We start from the raw sequence: 22109 nt of genomic DNA, 5'->3' as shown, positions 1-22109 counted from the left end.
TTTTCACCACTGAGAACGATGTTGGCTGTGGTTTTGTCATATATGGCCTTTACTATGTTGAGGTAAGTTCCCTCTATGCCTACTTTCTGGAGAGTTTTTATCATAAATTCGTGTTGAATTTTGTCAAAAGCTTTTTCTGCATCTATTGAGACGATCATATGGTTTTTATTCTCCAATTTGTTAATATGGTGTATCACATTGATTGATTTGCATATATTGAAGAATCCTTGCATTCCTGGGATAAACCCCACTTGATCATGGTATATGATCCTTTTAATGTGCTGTTGGATTCTGTTTGCTAGTATTTTGCTGAGGATTTTTGCATCTATGTTCATCAGTGATATTGGCCTGTAGTTTTCTTTTTTTGTGACATCTTTGTCTGGTTTTGGTATCAGGGTGATGGTGGCCTCATAGAATGAGTGCGGGAGTGTTCCTCCCTCTGGTATATTTTGGAAGAGTTTGAGAAGGATAGGTGTTAGCTCTTTTCTAAATCTCTTGATAGAATTCACCTGTGAAGCTATCTGGTCCTGGGCTTTTGTTTGTTGGAAGACTTTTAATCACAGTTTCAATTTCAGTGCTTGTAATTGGTCTGTTTATATTTTCTATTTCTTCCTGGTTCAGTCTCGAAAGGTTGTGCTTTTCTAAGAATTTGTCCATTTTTTCCAGGTTGTCCATTTTACTGGCATATAGTTGCTTGTAGTAATCTCTCATGATCCTTTGTATTTCTGCAGCATCAGTTGTTACTTCTCCTTTTTCATTTCTAATTCTGTTGATTTGAGTCTTCTCCCTTTTTTTCTTGATGAGTCTGGCTAATGGTTTATCAATTTTGTTTATCTTCTCAAAGAACCAGCTTTTAGTTTTATTGATCTTTGCTATTGTTTCCTTCATTTCTTTTTCATTTATTTCTGATCTGATCTTTATGATTTCTTTCCTTCTGCTAACTTTGGCGCATTTTTGTTCTTCTTTCTCTAATTGCTTTAGGTGTAAGGTTGAATTGTTTATTTGAGATTTTTCTTATTTCTTGAGGTAGGACTCTATTGCTATAAACTTCCCTGTTAGAACTGCTTTTGTTGCATCCCATAGGTTTTGGGTCATCGTGTTTTCATGGTCATTTGTTTCTAGGTATTCTTTGATTTCTTCAGTGATCTCTTGGGTATTTAGTAGTGTATTGTTTAGCCTCCATGTGCTTGTATTTTTACAGTTTTTTTTCCCTGTAATTGATATCTAGTCTCATAGCGTTGTGGTCGGAAAAGATACTTGATATGATTTCAATTTTCTTAAATTTACCAAGGCTTGATTTGCGACCCAAGATATGATCTATCCTGGAGAATGTTCCATGAGCACTTGAGAAGAAAGTGTATTCTGTTGTTTTTGGATGGAATGTCCTATAAATATCAATGAAGTCCATCTTGTTTAATGTATCATTTAAAGCGTGTGTTTCCTTATTTATTTTCATGTTGGATGATCTGTCCATTGGTGAAAGTGGGGTGTTAAAGTCCCCTACTATGTTTGTGTTATTGTTGATTTCCCCTTTTATGGCTGTTAGTATTTGCCTTATGTATTGAGGTGCTCCTGTGTTGGGTGCATAAATATTTACAATTGTTATATCTTCTTCTTGGATTGATCCCTTGATCATTATGTAGTGTCCTTCTTGGTCTCTTGTAATAGTCTTTATTTTAAAGTCTATTTTGTCTGATATGAGAATTGCTACTCCTGTTTTCTTTTGATTTCCATTTGCATGGAATATCTTTTTCCATCCCCTCACTTTCAGTCTGTATGTGTCCCTAGGTCTGAAGTGGGTCTGTTGTAGACAGCATATATACGGGTCTTGTTTTTTGATCCATTCAGCCAGTCTATGTCTTTTGGTTGGAGTATTTAATCCATTTACATTTAAGGTAATTATCAATATGTATGTTCCTATTACCATTTTCTTAATTGTTTTGGGTTTGTTTTCGTAGGTCTTTTCCTTCTCTTTTGTTTCCTGCCTAGAGAATTTCATTTAGTATTTGTTGTAAAGCTGGTTTGGTGGTGCTGAATTCTCTTAGCTTTTGCTTCTCTGTAAAGGTTTTAATTTCTCTGTCAAATCTGAATGAGATCCTTGCTGGGTAGAGTAATCTTGGTTGTAGGTTTTTCTCTTTCATCACTTTAAATACGTCCTGTCACTCCCTTCTGGCTTGCAGAGTTTCTGCTGAAAGATCAGCTGTTAACCTTATGGGGATTCCCTTGTATGTTATTTTTCCCTTGCTGCTTTTAATATTTTTTCTTTGTATTCAATTTTTGATAGTTTGATTAATGTGTCTTGGTGTGTTTCTCTTTGGATTTATTCTGTGTGGAACCCTCTGTGCTTCCTGGACTTGATTGACTGTTTCCTTTCCCATATTAGGGAAGTTTTCAACTATAATTTCTTTAAATACTTCCTCAGTCCCTTTCTTTTTCTCTTCTTCTTCTGGGACCCCTATAATTCAAATGTTGGTGCATTTAATGTTGTCCCAGCGGTGTCTGAGACTGTCCTCAATTCTTTTCATTCTTTTTTCTTTATTCTGCTCTGCGGTAGTTATTTCCACTATCCTATCTTCCAGGTCACTTATCCGTTGTTCTGCCTCAGTTCTTCTGCTATTGATTCCTTCTAGAGAATTTTTAATTTCATTTATTGTGTTGTTCATCATTGTTTGTTTGCTCTATATTTCTTCTACGTCCTTGTTAAACGTTTCTTGTATTTTCTCCATTCTGTTTCTAAGATTTTGGATCATCTTTACTATCAGTACTGTGAATTCTTTTTCAGGTAGACTGCCTATTTCCTCTTCATTTGTTTGGTCTGATGGGTTTTTACCTTGCTCCTTCATCTGCTGCGTATTTCTCTGTCTTCTCATTTTGCTTAACTTACTGTGTTTGGGGTCTCCTTTTCACAGGCTGCAGGTTCGTAGTTCCCGTTGTTTTTGGTGTCTGCCCACAGTGGGTAAGGTAGGTTCAGCGGGTTGTGTAGGCTTCCTGGTGGAGGGGACTGGTGCCTGTGTTCTGGTGGATGAGGCTGGATCTTGTCTTTCTGGTGGGCAGGACCACATCCAGTGGTGTGTTTTGGGGTGTCTGTGAACTTATTATGATTTTAGGCAGCCTCTCTGTTAATGGGTGGAGTTGTGTTCCTGTCTTGCTAGTTGTTTGGCATGGGGTGTCCAGCACTTGAGCTTGCTAGTCATTGAGTGGAGCTGGGTCTTAGTGTTGAGATGGATATCTCTGGGAGAGCTCTCGCTGATTGATGTTATGTGAGGCCAGGAGGTTTCTGGTGAACCAATGTCCTGAACTCAGCTCTCACACCTCAGAGGCTCAGGCCTGACACCTGGCCAGAGCACCAAGATTCTGTCAGCCACATGGCTCAGAAGAAAATGGAGAAAAAAAGAAAGAAAGAAAAAAATAATAAAATAAAATAGTTATTAAGATAAAAATAAAAAAAGTATTATTAAAATGAAAAAATAAAAAGAGAGGAGAGCAACCAAACCAATAAACAAATCCTGCAATGATAACAGGAGCTAAAAACTATACTAAGATAAACATAAAAATCAGAAACTAGTCAGTCGCATACAGCAAACCCCAAGTCTACAGTTGCTCCCAAAGTCCACCACCTCAATTTTGGGATGATTCATTGTCTATTCAGGTATTCCACAGATGCAGGGTACATCAAGTTGATTGTGGAGATTTAATCAGCTGCTCCTGAGGCTGCTGGGAGAAATTTCCCTTTCTTTTCTTTGTTCGCACAGCTCCCAGGGTTCAGCTTTGAATTTGGCCCCGCCTCTGCATATAGGTCGTCCTCTGGCGTCTTTTCTTCGCCCAGACAGGTAGGGGTTTAAGGAGCGGCTGATTAGGGGGCTCTGGCTCACTCAGGCTGGGGAGAGGGAGGAGTACAGAATGCGGGGCGAGCCTGCAGCGGCAGAGGCCGGTGTGACGTTGCCACAGCCTGAGGCATGCTGTGTGTTCTCCTGGGTAAGTTGTCCCTGGATCACGGGACCCTGGTAGTTGCGGGCTGCACAGGTTCCTGGGAGGGGCGGTGTGGAGAGTGACCTGTGCTCGCACACAGGCTTCTTGGTGGCGGCAGCAGCAGCCCTAGCGTCTCCTGCCCGTCTCTGGGGTCCGAGCTGATAGCCGCGGCTCACGCCCATCTCTGGAGCTCGTTTAGGCGGCGCTCTTAATTCCCTCTCCTCGTGCACCCCAAAACAATGGTCTTTTGCCTCTTAGGCAGTTCCAGAGTTTTTCCCGGTCTCTCTCCCAGTTAGCTGTGGCGCACTAACCCCTTCAGGCTGTGTTCACGCAGCCAACCCCAGTCCTCTCCCTGGGATCCGACCTCCGAAGCCCGAGCCTCAGCTCCCAGCCCCGCCCACCCCGACGGGTGAGCAGACAAGCCTCTCGGGCTGGTGAGTGCTGGTCGGCACCGCTCCTCTGTGCGGGAATCTCTCCGCTTTGCCCTCCGCACCCCTGTTGCTGTGCTCTCCTCCATGGCTCCGAAGCTTCCCCCCTCCGCCACCCGCAGTCTCCGCCTGCGAAGGGGCTTCCTAGTGTGTGGAAACCTTTCCTCCTTCACAGCTCCCTCCCACTGGTGCAGGTCCCGTCCCTATTCTTTTGCCTCTGTTTTTTCTTTTTTCTTTTGCCCTACCCAGGTACGTGTGGAGTTCCTTGCCTTTTGGGAAGTCTGAGGTCTTCTGCCAGCGTTCAGTAGGTGTTCTGTAGGAGTTGTTCCACATGTAGATGTATTTTTCATGTATTTTTCATGTATTTGTGGGGAGGAAGGTGATCTCCACCTCTAACCCCTCCGCCATCTTGGAGGTCTTCCCCATAGCGGCTTATTTTTTACAGCCCAAAACACTAATAACCTGAAAGCCCCTCAATAGGCTACTAGATAAACTGTGCTAAACCCGTACCTGGAATAATAATCAGCAATAAAAAGAAAGAACTTCTTTCCCTTAGTATTATGTCGCCCAAGTTCTTCCATGTTTTTGCAAGTGGGAGGATTTCCTTCTTTTCAAAGTCTGAATAGTATTCCATTATGTTATATACCACATTTTCTTAATTTACTCATTCATCCATTGATGGATATTTAGGTTGCTTCCAAGTCTTTCCTGTACTTATATGAGGAATCTAAAATAGTCAAACTCATAGAAGCAGAGAGTAGAACAGGGGTGGCCAAAGAATGGGGGAAGGGGAAAATGGGGATGGAGTAGTCAAGGGTACAAGTTTTAGTTATGCAAGACGGATAACTGCTAGAGTTCTACTGTACAGCACAGAGTTTATAGTTAGTAATACTGTACTATATACTTAAAAATTTGCTAATAGGGTAGGTCTTAATGTTGAATGTTGTTAATCACAAAATATAAAATAAAAAATAAAGAGGATAGGAGGAAACTTTTAGAAGTGATGGGTATGTTTATGGCATAAATTGTGGCGATAGTTTCTCCAAACTCATCAAGCTGTATGCATTAAGTATGTACAGCTTTTTGTATGTTAATCATACCTCAATAAAGCAGTTTAAAAATAAATGATAGAACTATTGTTACACAAAGTAACACGTTTTAATCTTGAGATAGTTAAGTGAAAGAAGCCATACAAAAAAGAATACATACTATATGATGTACTATATAAAATTCTGAAAAATGCAAATTCATAGTGTGAAAGCAGAACCACGGTTGGCTGGGGGTTGGGGAAGGGCAAGAAGCAGAGGTAGGAGGGAGATTACAAAGGGGCACACAAAAACTTTGGGGGCTGATTTTATCATCTTGACTGTAACAGTGCTTTCACTTATATATACATTTGACAAAACTTATCAAATTCAACTGCACTTTAAGTATGTGTACTTGATTATATATCTCAAAGTTGTTGTTATTTTTTTTAAAGTGGTATTAGTAATCCAAGTAGGAGTAGTTTCTGCAGGAGACTGCATTACGAATAGGACATAAGGAGGCAGAGACTGAGTACAGACTACTCTCTCAAGAAGTTCAGCTATGGGAATGGGAGAGGGAGAGGATGAGAGGGAGTGAGGGAGCAGGAGACTGACATAACTAGACAACATGTTGAGTTATATGTGTTTTAAGATAGGAGGAGCTTGAGCATATTTATAAGCTATAGAAAAGGAGCCAGTGGAGAGAATGAAATTGAAAATGTAGGGGTCAAGAGCCAACTGATGAAATGTGGGATGGAAAACTCCAAGCAAAAGGTAAGCCTTGAATAAGAGGACTCTTATGCATACACAAGGTGTGTTTTGTGGTTGGGCTGGGAGATGCAGGAGTGAATGGAAGAGTTAGTAGAATTTAAGTCTGTCATTCTCTCTCTTCCTTTTTTCGGGAAGAATGAGGTATGAGAAGAGTAGGATACTTAAGAAGGATGGTGGAGCTCTGGAAAAGCCACTGGCTACAGAAACTGAAATGTGGTTGGAGCTAAATGTCCAACTTAGGGACATTCTTCTATACCAAGATGGCAGACAATAAGATAGTTTTGTACAAACAAAATAGCTATCATTTACACATGTGCTCAATGGATTATTATCTAACAGTCCTTTTCTGGTCTCTTCACCCCTAGAAAATTTCACTCATGTGCTAAGCTTTCTCTTGATCCCACCCTTTTCTTCCTCAACACACAACACTTTTAACACTCTTTCTTTAAGATGTTGGGAAGTATTTCTAACATATACATGAAAATACAGAATAATTTAATGAACAGCAATGTTCTACCATCAAGCTCTATCAAATCTTAACACTATGCCATATTTACCTCAGTTAACAAAACCCTTGAACCAAAGCAGGCTAACTGGATAAGAGAGATTTCATCACCAGCAAACATCAACATACTCACTTACTTTTCACATTTTATTTATTTCATAAATAATGCCCATGGTACCTCTAATAGCTTCAGGTATTACTGTGAGTAGGCACAAATGAAATATGGCCAGAAATGGCCACTGGCAAGCTACTAAGGTAGTTCCTCTGAAGTGAAGTGCTAATATGTGAAAGCCATGTGAATTAGATGATACCCAAGGTCCTACTTGTGGAAAAAATGCTCTGTCAAAGTACGAATTCTTAATATAAATGGTAATTCTGATTCATAGCACAGATACTATTTTCTTTAGTGTTCTAACACTCATTGCCACTTTAGCATTGGTAAATTTGAGAGTGGTGAATAAAAAAAATTTTTCCTCACATCATGTAAAATTTCTGAAGCTGAAAGCATACAATCAGTTTCTAAAGATAAGAGTTTTATTCTCCAAGTGGTAATAAATCATCCGTTAAATCTAAAAAACTGTAATGTGGATAGTACCTGCCAAAACAGACTGTGTGCATCTCCTCTCAGAAGTTCAACTGTATCCCCTGCCTGGATGTGTAACGGGGGTCCTTCATGAAGAGCGGGGGCTGGCATTCCAGTATAGTTCCTAATGGCCTGCATCTTTGGTAAACCTGAAAATAAGCAACACAACTCTTAGAATTGAGAAAATTATAAAGTGTGAAGTCCAAATGCACTTTTAAAAAAACCAAAGCTATTATTAACATTAAAGAGTTTTAAGAGCACCAAGTCCAAGGAAACATTTGAGGTAACCACAATGGAATGCTTTTCAACTTTCTCATTATTGGAGATGGTTATGGAATAAGACACATATTTATCCCCTGATTCCTTACATTCTTTTCCTCTCCCTCACCATCAATCTCTTTTTAGTTGAACAAGTATTTCTTTCAGCTGACGCCTGCTTCATAAAAAACACGTCACGTACAGTTTAATGGAAAAGAATCAATTTTTTCATCCTCTCTATCCTTTCTGCCTATTATTTTCCTCTTGGGCATTGGCTGATTTCATCACTAAGGAGGCTCACCCTTTCTGTGTACGTATCACATTGCCCAGTATAAGGCTCATATCTTAAGGTTATCTTTGTAATTCAAAAGCAAAGAGGTGATGGATGTGCCACTGCAATACTTAAGACATTTATATGGAGAAATTCTTCAGGCTCAAATTTAGGCTTGCAAAAGAGACCCAATAACAGGAACATGTCTAAGCCAATAGTATCAACAAGACTTGAAATACAGATCCAGGCCTTTTTGCTGTATTTCTTGGAATGGGCAATGAAGGCTTCAGTTCAGTATTTCATTTTTGCGAACGGCAGCTTCAACTGCACCCGGGCCTGACTGCATCGGCCCCACTCACAAATGGACCACCTCACAGTCACCTTTTCATCTGGAGGTGGAAAAACTGCTCCTGCCTATGAGACAGATCGCTCATAAACATGGTATCTGTTACACGTTGAGGTACTTAAGTCATCGCTTATTATACTTCAAGAATTTTTATTCTAATGATTGAACACAGTGAAGCTATAATTGGCTGGAAATGTTGCACTAAATAGAGGAGGATGAATGACAGTCATTCAGTTCTAGGTGTCCAAGTTACCTTGAAAGGACCTCGATATCTAAATGAAATGCTCCAGCAAACAGTTTAACGAAGTCCTCAAAATCCGTTTTTCAATAATCATGTCAGGAGGGGAGAAAACAAGTGTGGCTATAAACTAAACAGAACTGAAAAGTTTTAGTCAACACTTTCTCAACAACCCAGTCAATCTGAAGGCAGAAGGGCTGAAATGCAACGTGCCCTTCACCCCAGTTGAACGGCTGTTAACTGCCAAGACATGTTATGAGCTGCCACATCTCCCCTTCCTTCAGTTCTTGTGCCACAGAACCCCAGAGGGATGACTTTAATCCCATATCTCTCATGGAGTATTTCTCCACCAGATGGTATAAGGTGGCGGCACCCTCACCCAAACAGCAGACTTTATTGTCTTTTCCAAAACAACACTCGAAGAGAACTCTTCTCAGACAAGTGTTTATCAGACTCAATCTTAACACACTGTAAATTCCCGGAGCATAGAAAGAGCTTATTTTACAGTTTTTATTAAGATACTGTTGTTAATATAAAATGGAACCTAAATATCCCATGCACACCAAAATGTATTTAGAAGTTCAACATATGGAAGAGGATGCCGTCTAAAGCAGAATTTTTTCAAAGGAGGATGGTTTGCATGATAGTTATCCCATGTTGAGGGGCCAGAATTGCAGTTAGCCTCAGTTTTCCTGAGCACTGCTATAGCAAGGAAAGCATTTTGTTCAGAAGGATCCCTTGATAATTTTGTTTTTACGTCAATTTTTAGATAAAGGCTGAAGGCAAGAAAGAAGAGTTTTTAAACCTGAAAGAGCTGACGTGACCTTAAATACTGGGACGAGGTGAGTAGTGGGAAGGGCCCTGGCCTTCACTGCAATTGTCTCTGTAGACAAGGCTCACAGGGTGAAAAAGAAGCAGTGCCATGTGACAGATGGTGGAAACAGTAGTTCTCTTATTGCTGATTTGTCCAAGTGATTCTCAAGAAGAAATGATTGAAAATGCATAGAGTATTTAAGAAGAAAAATTAAGTTTGATGACATTTCACCAGCCAAATATAGATTAGGGATTAAAATACAGAATGCCCAGGCTACATACAAAGGCTATGAAGTGTCAGGTATAGAACAATGTTGCCTCATTTATCTTTTTTACTGGACTAGAATGCCCATAACACATGACCTACTAGAATCATGATACCGAAAACTGAAAGTAGTACATATATTAATATACTTTGGTCAAGAAATGAGACCCAAGTACTAGTCTTACGATTTACTTTGGACTAAGCAACCTTCAGAATGATGGACTTGGTTTTCATAGTCTTATTTATTCCTGATTTTTTTCATTGACTCTATCTTTTCTGCTATTACTTTCTTCTTGGTTATGAGCTTCTTTTGGAAAGTTGATTGAGTAGCACATGAGCATAGTGTGTGTTGCTGATCTCATTCCTAAAACAAAAATTGTGTGACCCTCGCCAAGAATTATGGTTGAGCCCAGGTAATAGTCAAAAGGACATTGCTACTGGCCTGAATTCAGCCATACGTGATTTGCAAAATACAATGTTTATCTGACTCATATGCTTTTTTGTGGGATGAGTTATGGACTTATAATGGAATTTATATCTTTTAGTCATTTGTTAGGATCATCTTTGGCTATTTATTTCTGATTGGTCAGCACGTCTCATTTCAGGATGACCTGTCAGGGCTACAGGGCTATCTATGGAGATGGAAAGATAAAAGGAATGAAACAAGGGCACAGGGACAGGATGAATTCTGACACTCTGCCCCTTGCTTCTGACACCTGCATATAGTAGAAGTTTTACAGTACTGGTGGGATGAATGGTTGCTTTCTAAAAGGCCCCTTTATATTCCTTCCTTTTATTAAAAAAAAGACGCGGTGACATTGCTAAGAATATGAACATAATCACATTAACTGAGAGATAAAAATGCAATTAAAATAAGAAGAGAGGGAGTGGGTTAAACTTCATGTCAGCACTCAGCCATCAGTATAATTGTTGACACAATCTACTGCCAAAGCAGGCATTCACACCTCGTAAATGAGATCAAGAAGAGAGAAGAAATTAGATTTACAGATGTTCATATTTCAAATAGCCATTTAGTGTTGATTTAATGTAGGTTTTCTTCTCCCCTTATAAAATATCTGACAGGTTTTAACCTCTGTTTAAAAATGTCCAGGACAGAACATTTACTACACGTTCCTATGACAACTCTGTCACTGTTGCATATAGTTTATTAACAAGCTGTATCTGAAACTTACTCAAAACTCTAACTTCTCTCCGTTGACCTGCCTCCTTCCATCTGGAATTATGCTGAAGAAGGCAATTCTCCTTTTTATAGATTAGCCTTTCAAAATTTGTTCAGGCTTAAAATTCCTAGTTCCTCATTTAAAAAAAAAAAATCTTATTTTCCTTTGGTTATCCATACTTCAAGGCATTCTGAGATGCAAAACAGTATAAATCTACAAAAGCAGAACTGTAGTTTCCCTCATTGATGCTGAGCAATCAGAAATAAATAGATAAAAGTTATTCTAAAAACTGATTAAAACATGTAAATTCCATTATATTATAAACTCATAACTCATCCCAGAAAGCTGCTTTTTTCTTCTTGGTTAGACATGGACCCAATAGTTGTTTAGTTTCTTTCTGCTCCAGAACTGAATTTATAATGGATATATTGGTATAATTACAAGGCTGCTCTTCAAAATCTGAAAAGTTATACTGCAACTACCTTCAGATATTAAATGCAAAATAATCATATGTAATGCCAACATGTACAGGTAAGCAACTGTGGAAGTTCCCAAAACTTTATATAATCAATAATCCTTATCTAAGGGAATATAGTTAAAATGGCTGAGACAAAATTAGATCTCCTGCCAAATGTTTAGTCATTTCAGCTTGTTTTATTCCCTTCAACAAATGCTCTGATGTACAGCCAACTATATCCTTAATGTATAACTTGTGGACAATTGTGCCCTTTAACTTTTGTTCACACTAGCAATTATGCTTAGTCTTGGCATCAGACAAGGTCCCCAAGTCATCCTTATGCACGAAGAATTAACAAACAGAAGGATCAACAATATTAAAATGACGGTTATACTCCAGTAATAGTCATGGGGTTCTCGTTAAATAAAACTGAAGCCAATGTAAATTATGTGGAATGCTAGCGTTTTCTAAAACAATACAAAGGGGTTTTTAAAAAGGGGATCCGAAGCAAGATTTCCTTTCAAATCTGAATTCAATACCACTAAGAGTGATATATGCCAAGAAATGATTTAAAATTTACTTTTTAAAAAGGAGTTAATTCTGGGTAGAGTTCTATTGGAAATTTGCTAGATATAAACTATTTCACTGATAATTTACACATAAACCCTCAATGAACTTAGCCTACTGTACCTGTATCAGCCACTGTGGCTTCTGAGAAGAGTGACCGTCACAATAGAGATTAGTATCTATTCAGGAGGCTGATATCACTGCCCTAATGCAATGGCTTTCCCCGGGGCAATAACTTAGAGCAGAGTGCTGTGTACTAGATAAATGAGCTGTCAGTAATGGTACTGGCCTTTCACCTCTGAGGCCTAATTTGAAATCTAAACACAGCCACATTAAAAAATAATTAGTTTTGCCAGATGTCAGAGGATGTGGTTAGTTTATCCTGGGAAACTGATCACAAGCGTAACATATTCATTCATTCCTTAAATGTCTGAAGCACTCCCTAAGTGCTGGGCACGGGGGTCTGAGAACAGAGCAAGGCCAGGCTTCCTGCCCTCAAAGAGCCTATAGTGCACTGAGTAGACAGGTGAACTAAAGACAGTAATACCATTGGGCATGGGCTCTTGTCCAGGGGGACCTTTTTCCAAATACGCCTATTAATAAAAATTTCAGGGAATTGTTTTGCTAAGTCTTCAGTAGGACCCTGAAATAATGTATCTTATCTTCTCTGTAAGTCTCCTAGGTGTGGTTTCCAAATCCTAGACAGGTGTGGGAATCACATCCTCATGGGGACATCAGCAGGCCCCATGACCAACATCCACCACTTCCAAACTTGCATTTGAGACAACTGTGCTGCCTGGCCCCTTGCCAACTAGATCCTCTTTAACATCTCAGCTCTTCCTGATGCAAGTTTACAATCTAACCAGCAGGTCTGATGATCAGGCTGAGTCGACTGAACTGCTGGCAAGTGAGGCAGACTGGGATGCCGGGCTTCCCCTGCCCATCACATCTTCCAGGGCTCTTCCCAGCGAAGCCGTGCACCTTCCTTCACTTACTGATCTTCACGGAGGAGCACGTGGAGCCTTATAATGGAAACCATCTGTTACAACAGAAGCAGACAAGTTGGTGGAAAACAAACTGGTCTAAAGAACTAATTGTTCACACAGGGAACACTCAATGATTTTGAAGATTTTCACCCAGAGGATCCTACTTTACTTTTATAAACAATGATGAGTCAAGTGAAGGAAACAGCACCGTCACTGCTCACATAAAAACAAGCATCAGACAGAGATACTTTCCTCCAACTTTATAAACACTGCCTAGTCACTCTTTGGCACTGTCTATTGGAGTATTAATGAATCAAGGGTGAAAGATATAATAATTCCTTTTGGAAATTTTTTCTATTTATTAAAAAGATATTATAGGCTACCAATTATAAAAGAACTATACAATTTCATGTGTTACTTTAAAATCCATGCAAATTTAACATTCTGTTCTGTTGAATAAGTATGTTTTAGTGACAAAAAAATGAGGTTTCCCTAAAATCTTAAACAAAATCAAAGCTCTCAAAGCTTGTGCCATTTGTCAGAGCCCTAGAAAACAACCACTCCTAGGGGTGGGAGGAGAGCTGTCTTAGGAGCACAGCCTGAGCTATCATCTCGGGATCTTCTTTAAAGACAGGAAGAGAACACAATTACACAACTTCAAGGTAAGAGCTCTGTCACCTAGTCCAACCACCTATGTTTCTACCTTATAAAACTCTTAGACTTGCCTCCTAGTTCAGTCCTCCAGGGTACAGGCCAGTCATTCTCTGCAACCTGCAGGGTACAAGGTTGTGGCAGACAGAGGTCTCCTGATATCAACTGATACGTGTTTGGGGATCATCTGAATCCCTGCTGGGTATGCAGTGTTATCCTGAGGAGCAGGAAAAGAGGAGGAAGAACTCTCCTTCAGGTGGGGAAAGATTGAGAGCTCCCCAAGATTTACTAAATTCTAAGAGGAGAATAATAACTCCCACTGGTGTATTCTAAAGACAGAGGCTTGAGCTCCTCAACTTCAAAAAAAAAAATTATTCTTGACAAGCTATGGAACTCTCAGTGACTGACACGTCCCCATGCAGTTCTGTGGATCTGTGAACAAGTGGCCACATGAAGTTCTTTCTACAGTAAGTTAGTATCACTTAAACCACATCATTCTGCTATTCTGACCACACCCGAGTGGATCAGGGATGGTGATTAATCCCAAGGTTGCAATGAATAGGCTGACCATGTGAGACACGGGTGGCTGAAAAGGAGCATTGAAGGGAGACTGCCCAAAGGGGCGGCCCTCAGTGGAGGATGAGAAACAAGACAGTCCAATTTGCTCTCACAACATGAAAGCAGCAGGCAGATACAGGTCAACAGGGAACAATGGTTTCTGACTTTAGAGAAGAGATGACTGGAATTACTAGTTTCCAGAACTGTTGGTCCTGAGAGATTCTTATATAGCCTGCTGTACCTTTCCCCTTCATGGAAAGTACTGAGATATGGAGTGACTATTGAGAAGATTTCCTGGGCTGTTTTCTTACCCTCTGAGCAGAAACCCGCATCTCCCAAACAACTCAGCATGTTTCTTTCTTGCAACCAAAATAAACCTTTAATAATCTAGTCTTAAAGGCTATCTAAGGAATAAGATAAAGTAAAAGTAAAAATGATTAAGGGAACTCTGCAATAACCTCATTTCCATTCTTTGTTCTATGAGTTCATTCATTTATTCAACAAATATTTACAGATTATTCATCATGTGCAGGTACTGGCCTAGCCACTGGGATTGCAGCTGTAAATAAGAATGAGTTCATAAAGCTCATGTTTTAGTGGAGAAGACAAACATAAAAACAAATGAACAAATGCAGTAATACCAGATTGAAATTATATAAAGAAGAGTTTAGAGAAAGGTACTGGATTAGAGAGTGACGAGGGTGTATGTTTGAGTGGTGAGGATGCATTTCCTTAGAAAGTGATCAGGTGAAGTTTAAGACCTGAGGAGAAAGCAGTGATCATTTGGGGCACAGCTGGGGGTTGGGAGGTGGAAGGTGGTAATTAAACAGGCAAGCGAGACAATAAACATGAAGACTCAGACTGCAATGACCTTGAAGTACTTGAGGGACAGAAACATGGCCAGTGACATCGCATGAAAGCAACTGATAAATTTTAAATTGATATACGCAGTCTTGAGAGTCTGGCCCATTTCATCAGTCCTTTCATACATGCATCCTGTTGAATTGTTTGAAATTTATTAAACAGGTCAAGTTCTCATTAACATGCTGCCCCTTCTTCTTGGCATATACTTGCTGTTGTCTGTACACCCAGGTTACAACGCACCCAAGGAGGGGGGGAATCTAACTCACTCCTCTCATTTTTTTAAAACTCAAATATGACTTCTGCTAAAAAACCTTCTAACATTCTCTTAAGTATGAGTTTAAGTGCCTGAAACATATGCTCCCTTAGACGCTCATGCTTCCTGCCTCAATACCACTTACCGCACCAAAATTACTTATCTAGCTAGTATCAAATGTAAATACTAGACCATAAGCATCTTCTTATGTACAGTCTTTGTAGAATTTATATATTAGACTGTGACCACCTTGGTGACAAAGATTGTGTTGTCTTGATGAATTCTTTTGGAAGAAAGAAGGAAAAAGGTAGCTATCCTCTCCCAATAACCACCCTTCCAAATACACACACACACACTGAATTACACCCAAATCAGCTCTCTAGTCAACCATTTCTTCCCATTTTTACTTCCTCCCATATTCAAAACTTATGTTTCAAATTGGCCTTTCCTCATCCACTCTTATAATCCTTGACTGTCCTGCACAAAGCCACCTGAATGACTTTTTAAAATGTAAATTATGACCTCTCTCGCCTGAGATGGTCTGCATTCTGCCTATGGAATGTATATCTCTCTAAATAACTTGCTTTCATGTAAATATATATATTTAAATAAATATAAATATATTAAAAATATATAAATATATTTTAAAAATATATATTATAAAATAGCATTCTCCTATGTAAAACCCTTCCCACTGCACTCAGAATTAAATCTGACCTTCTGGCCACAGCCCATAAAACCATATATTTTCAGGCTCCTGATAACTCTCCAATCTCATCTTGTTCCAATCTCACACTTGCTCACTGTTCCATCCTACTGAGCTTTTTATACTTGCTTAAACACGCTGAGCAAGTGGGTCCAGCCAAGACAGTCTACATTATGAACCCTGACTTGTAATTCTATACTTATTCATTTACTTGTTACCTGCCTCCTCTCCTTTCATTTTCTATATATTTGTACTGCCTGTTTGTATGATAAACATTTATTATTTTCATAATCAAATTTGGTTTTTATTAAACAAACTACAACTTCATCTTTAGTTTTGACTTGCTTGTAAACTGTATTTACTTGTGCTTTTATCTATAACTATCAGTATGCTACCTGTAACTGAAATTTTGCAGGAAATAAAATTATTTTTAAGGTACAAAACTGCTAATATATTTCTTAAAAACCATTAATAATGACTCTCTTAATAATTTATAGGCATCCTGAATATCTTTAAATTAGGTGACTTGCATCATTTATGGGGAAAAATACTTTTTTATTCCTATACAATCAATTGCTAATCAGCGTAAAAATAACACAAGCTCTAACATAAAAAGTAGCATATACTTTCTCGAACAGTCTGCCCTAGCTTCTTCCTTCTACTCCCCGGCTCTTCTCTATTATTCTCTTTTCTCTTGACCTCCCTACTTCCTGCGATCCCTTGCTTGAGTAGCAGAGAGCATGTTCAGTTGCATGCCCAAAACATTCAGATGTGCACAGACAGGGTTTATTGATTTGTAAGTTAAAATGAAGAGCATGGGAAGTTGGTATTCCTGACTGGAAGTTTCAGAGAAAGCAAATGACTCTGGACAATCATTTCGATGTGCTGATTATCTTTTTCAGAGGTCAGGGAACCCTTAGGTCAGAGACCAACAATCAACATAGCTACATAAAAATGCACAAAAACTGAACAGTCTCTTTACCCTTCTTATGAACATTCTTCTATAATAAACTTCAGAAATAGGAAAAAGGAAGATTAGAAGAGCCATCTCCTCTTTCTAAAATGGCACAACACTGAAATTATTGACTTGGAAGAACTTCCAATCTGCTAAGTCTTTATAAACTGTTATGAGCCCATTTTCAAACTCTGAGAATCCATAGTCATCACAGTATCTGACAGGGAACTCTGAGGTTTAGTCTCTCCCCTGTTGTTTACCTTGATTTTTTTTATCCTTTTTAATCTTTTCCTGAAATGAAAAGTAATTCAGTTCAGATAGCACCATTTAGTTACAATCTTATGAATTCAGATGTGAACTGAGTATAAATTTACCTGTTTGAAATCAAGTGAATGTATAACTATTACTCAAAGCCAGCAATGTTTCATAGGAGCAGGCTAGATACGTATCTTCATTTTAATGTGGTAAAACTGTCTTTGTTCACATTCCCTTTGCCTGGGGCTACAGATCAACAACCACCATATCTACATAAGAATGTACATAAAATGAAAACATTGTCCCCTTCTCGGGAACATTCCTTCTTAACACTATCTATAAAAAGGAGAGGGAAAGATAACAGAAACCACACTGTTGTGTATTGAGTGTTGTTGTATATTGAGTTGTGTATTCTTTTGAAATAACACTGTTCTAGCAATGGAAACACTGCACACTAGCATGGAATGTGATTTGATCAAAGACGCTTCTTAGGATAATTTAGTCAAACATTTTTATTTACATATAAAACAACTCAAGTCCAGTTGCTTATAGCCTGCTAAAAGCAAAAAATGGTGTCCTTTCCAACAACAATCTGTCACCCAGTGAAGGTGACTAGAAAAAACAAGGGAAGATTATGAAAAGGTCATATATGATTGTTTCAGATTTAGGTACTTAATAAATCACTACCTTTCCCCTAGAAAGGGAAAAGAATCAGATTCAAAATGTTCCAATGGGAATGATAGTTTTTATATGCAACAGAAGACCCTTCAAACTATTATAGGAAGTTCAGAGATTGCATTTCAAAATCTCTATAGTCCAGAGGTTATCATACTCAGAGTATATATTCCGTCTCCTTCCTATAAATTGACTAGGAATACTAAAAAGTTAAGGTATTAGCCTATAAGCTTTTGTCCTCTATAGTTTTTCAATTGAAAATATTTCAAATATACATAGAATATTGACTTTAGAAATAGTACTGGAGTATTTTTCGGCCCTTCAAAATCTTAATTTTTTTCTCCCTCTCCTATCAACTCGAAACTATTACTTCTCTACCTAGTCTTTTTTTTTTCTGTTCTTACTTTCCTTAAGGTTAGCCATATTCTGTCCCCAAATTTTTACCTTACTATCTTTTTTTTCCTACATAAAGAGCTTCTTTCATCAACCTTAAATACCAAAATTATGTTACAGTTTCAACTTGTTCAAATTTAGCATAATAGGCTATTTAAATGGTTAGACACCATTGCTTCTAATCATCTAAAAATGGTAAAAATTAAATGAAACCTATATCCTAAGGGTATAATAAAAATATAAAAGTAATAATTATTAAAATGTAAACTGTGGACTACAAAGAAAAATATAAATGTTAAAAATAATAAGAAATTGTGCCAAAAAGTTGTGAATCATCTAGAAGGCAGTTACACAGCTAAAAGCAGGACTGTGCAAAGAAAAGACATACTGAGATAGAGTGTTTCATTCTGCCTCACTTCTCAAAGACCAGAGACATTGAATACAAAGTTCACATGCAATTACAGTTTATAAAAACGCCTGAATCTAACGTATACTAATATGGCACATAACTCTAAAACCAAACCACTGACTTCTCATTAACTTATACATCATGAAAAAAATGGCTGTTCTAAAGATGACCTTCTCCTGAGTTCTTGGACAAAGTCTGATCATTTCACTTAGGTGTTTCTTGCTTCTCAATTAAGACAAACTCCTGCAGAACAATGAACAAAACTTCTCTTTCCTTGCCAATATCCCAGTGTTCATCCCATCACAGAAGTGTGATATACACTGGGTTGAGCCATAGGAATTGGCTGCTGTTGACTGTTTTTGAAGTAGAAAAAAAGGCAGTTTCCTATGGCTTAACCTAAAATTCTTTCAATGCACATGTATTGAGTACCTAATATTAATGAAATCGCAGCATAAAGGCCTGCTTAAGCTCAAATATGACAAAAAGCAGGCAAAATTCTGTGTAGAAAAGAACACTCCATGTAAATCTGTACTTGGGCATTGGCTCTGTGGAGCAGCATTAATTAGTAACTCTGTTCAATAAATTCAATAAACATTTGTTGAGGCCATTGTTCCCATCTACCTTGGAGCCATAACTCTTTTTTTTTTTTTTTAATTTTTTTTTTTTTAAATTAATTAGTTAATTTATTTATTTTTGGCTGTCTTGGGTCTTCGTTTCTGTGTGCGGGCTTTCTCCAGTTGCGGCGAGCGGGGGCCACTCTTCACTGCGGTGCGCGGGCCTCTCACTGTCGCGGCTTCTCTTCTTGCAGAGCACAGGCTCCAGACGCGCAGGCTCAGTAATTGTGGCTCACGGGCTTAGTTGCTCCACGGCATGTGGGATCTTCCCAGACCAGGGCTCGAACCCGTGTCCCCTGCATTGGCAGGCAGATTCTTAACCACTGCGCCACCAGGGAAGCCCCATAACTCTTTTGAAAAACCTAGTTACAGAATTTTTTTTCAGGTTTCAACAGTAAGGATATCCTATTTTGCCCTTTGAAGCTAGGGAATGTATTTGGTGACAGCAGAGTCCCTATTTTTTTTTTTTCCTGTAAAAATTTTTTCCCTCTATAGAGAAAATTTTTTTTTTTTATCTATTACAAAATCACAAAATAATTATTTCTGTCTTTAGAGCAGAGACTGCTTAAATCATTTATCTTTGTTTTATTAACTCCAAGCACAGTGCTTGGCATGAAGTAAAAACTTGGTAATGAGTGATTAAACTTAATTTTAAAACAAACATACATGGCAAAACCAAATTAATATTTCTTCTTCCTGTTATCTTCAAGGATTTAGTAATTTATGATATTTGTTCTTAAAACACTCTGATTTAACCACTAAGAAATAGAAATTGTGACAGTAATTTCTGCATTTTAGTTATCAAGTTTAATTAAACATCCAAGAGGGTATGGTAGACACAAAGTTAAAAAAAAATCCAGAGTGTCCACCTGAGTAACTGAGGCAGTACATTCTTTCTCAAATTCTAAGATTTCTCTAGGGACTATTTCATCAAACAGATAAACTCATAAGCTACTTCTCCAGTATACCAGGTATACCAAGCTTTCCACTGTCTTCCAAATTGTTTCCCCTTTTTCTGCCTCCTAAATAGAAAGATCCTTATAGAATATATCTCTGTTTTTGTCAAATTTCACCAAAACCAAATAAAATGATTTCGCACAAAACTGAGAAGTTTGGGCTTCCCTGGTGGCGCAGTGGTTGAGAGTCTGCCTGCCGATGCAGGGGACACGGGTTCAAGCCCTGGTCTGGGAAGATCCCACATGCCGCAGAGCAACTAGGCCCGTGAGCCACAATTACTGAGCCTGCGCGTCTGGAGCCTGTGCTCCGCCACAAGAGAGGCCGTGATAGTGAGAGGCCCGTGCACCGCGATGAAGAGTGGTCCCCATTTGCCGCAACTAGAGAAAGCCCTCACACAGAAACGAAGACCCAGCACAGCCATAAATAAATAAATAAAAACAAATAATTAAAAAAAAAAAAAACTGAGAAGTTTAAAAATGCTTTGAAAAGTTACAAGTACTTTCCCACATATATAATACTTTGGAATCTACAGATATTTAAAACATATTCATTGACAAGTTCGGTAGATTCCCTGACTCTTGGGTGTCTAATTCAGTCGTGAATGTGAGAGGCATTAGAGATGCAATAATGAGTAGGAGATAAAGTCCCTTTCCTTAAGGAGCTTGACATCTTGTAGGGGTAGGGAGGAACACACACACTCCTACACAGAGTGACACTGCTGTGATTGTGACCGACGTGTTGCTATGGAAATGCTCAGCAGAAGCACCTAAATCAGGGAGCTTAGAAGACTTTCGGGGGGAGTAGACTCTAAGCGGAAACTAAAGTATAGATGGGCATCAGCCAGACATAGGAGGAGAGTATACATTGCATCCCACTTAAAGAGGCACAAATCTTTGTGCTTGTATGACTTCGTTCAGCAGGACTCTGCAATTCAGCTGCATGAGCAAAGACAGGCTGATTCAGAAAACGGCACAAAAGGGTTCAAACGTTGGACCACAGAAACTAAGCTGATCAGGCAAGGCAGCAAACACAGGAGGGGCTGATGAGCAGAAAGGCAGCCGAGGGGCCAAGGATTGAGGTGAGAAAATGAGATATTTGAATTTAAGGTTTTAGAAATGGAACAACTCTGGGTGATGACAAGGCCCCAGGTGAGGCTGACATGGAGAAGGGCAGAGGTGACTCAACATGAAAATGTCAGTGTCAGGTGAAATGAGGCTCAGGTTTTGATGAGTCATCTACAATGTGAAGTCATGCAGGTTGAAGGCAATATACTCTTTTTGTGTGAGATAAAATCACGGAGAGGATCCCATAGGAGAGGGCAGTAAGTGTAATGGTCATAAACACGGGTTTTGTATCAAATAGGTCTAAGGTTGAATGCCATAAACACTTCATTACCATGTCTGGAAAATGGGTATATTGATACCACTAATGATTATGTGAAATAATTAGCATTTAGCACACTGCCTGCCATGTGGTATGAGTCAAGAGATGTTTGACCCCTAACTAGTTCTATGTAATCATTCTTCTGTAGTAAGTTATTTTCATTAACCTACTTTACCTAAGTAACTTAGATCCAATATTCCTATGCCTCAAAATGTTACAAAAACAAGAAACATTTATATGTGATAATAATATCAAGCAATCTTCATGCAAAATTCTTTTAATTTCAATGTAATTACTAAAAAGTATAGTAATTAAAATTTTGTGGTATTAGTGTAAGGATAGAGAAATAGACCAATGGAACAGAGTAAAGAGCCTAGAAACACGTCATCTATTTATCCAGATGACATAAAGATGAAGTGTGAAAAGCAAAACTGTAAAGCTTTTAGAAAACAAGATATTAAACCATCTTTATGATATTAGGTAGAGAAGGTTTTCTTATGCAAGACATGGAAAGAACATAATGAAAGATCACTAAATTTGTTTCCATTAAAATTTAAAACTGAAAAAGAGACCACTAAAACAGCAGATGCATACAATTAAGATAAGCAAAGGATTAGTACCCCCAATATATAAAGAACTGCTAAAAATCAGAAGAAAAAATATAAACAGCCCAACCAAAAAATATGAAAAGAATATGAATAGGTAATTCACAGATAGGAGAAACTGAATGAATCTTAAACATGTGAAAAGATGCTCATTGTCAGGTTCAGGTA

At 38.5% G+C, this 22109-nt stretch overlaps 1 protein-coding gene across 19 annotated transcripts in view; it reads right to left on the bottom strand.

Annotated features, from left to right (window-relative positions):
- VAV3 (vav guanine nucleotide exchange factor 3) overlaps positions 1-22109 on the bottom strand; it is a 513627-nt gene that overhangs the window by 198581 nt on the left and 292937 nt on the right. For all 19 annotated transcript variants that reach the window (XR_014242136.1, XR_014242137.1, XM_082383492.1 and 16 more), the window contains exon 20: positions 7294-7430. Coding sequence is in view for 17 of the 19 variants with exons in the window: in XM_082383492.1 (XP_082239618.1) it covers positions 7294-7430 (137 nt within the window). In the remaining 2 variants the exon portion in view is untranslated. The remainder of the gene's footprint in view (positions 1-7293; positions 7431-22109) is intronic.

Source organism: Balaenoptera borealis (assembly GCF_965194805.1).
Source record: "Balaenoptera borealis genome assembly, chromosome: 1".
In the NCBI taxonomy this organism is placed as follows: Eukaryota; Metazoa; Chordata; class Mammalia; order Artiodactyla; family Balaenopteridae; genus Balaenoptera; species Balaenoptera borealis.
Note: the sequence above shows the minus strand (reverse complement) of the source record. Positions and strands in the feature narration are given on the sequence as shown.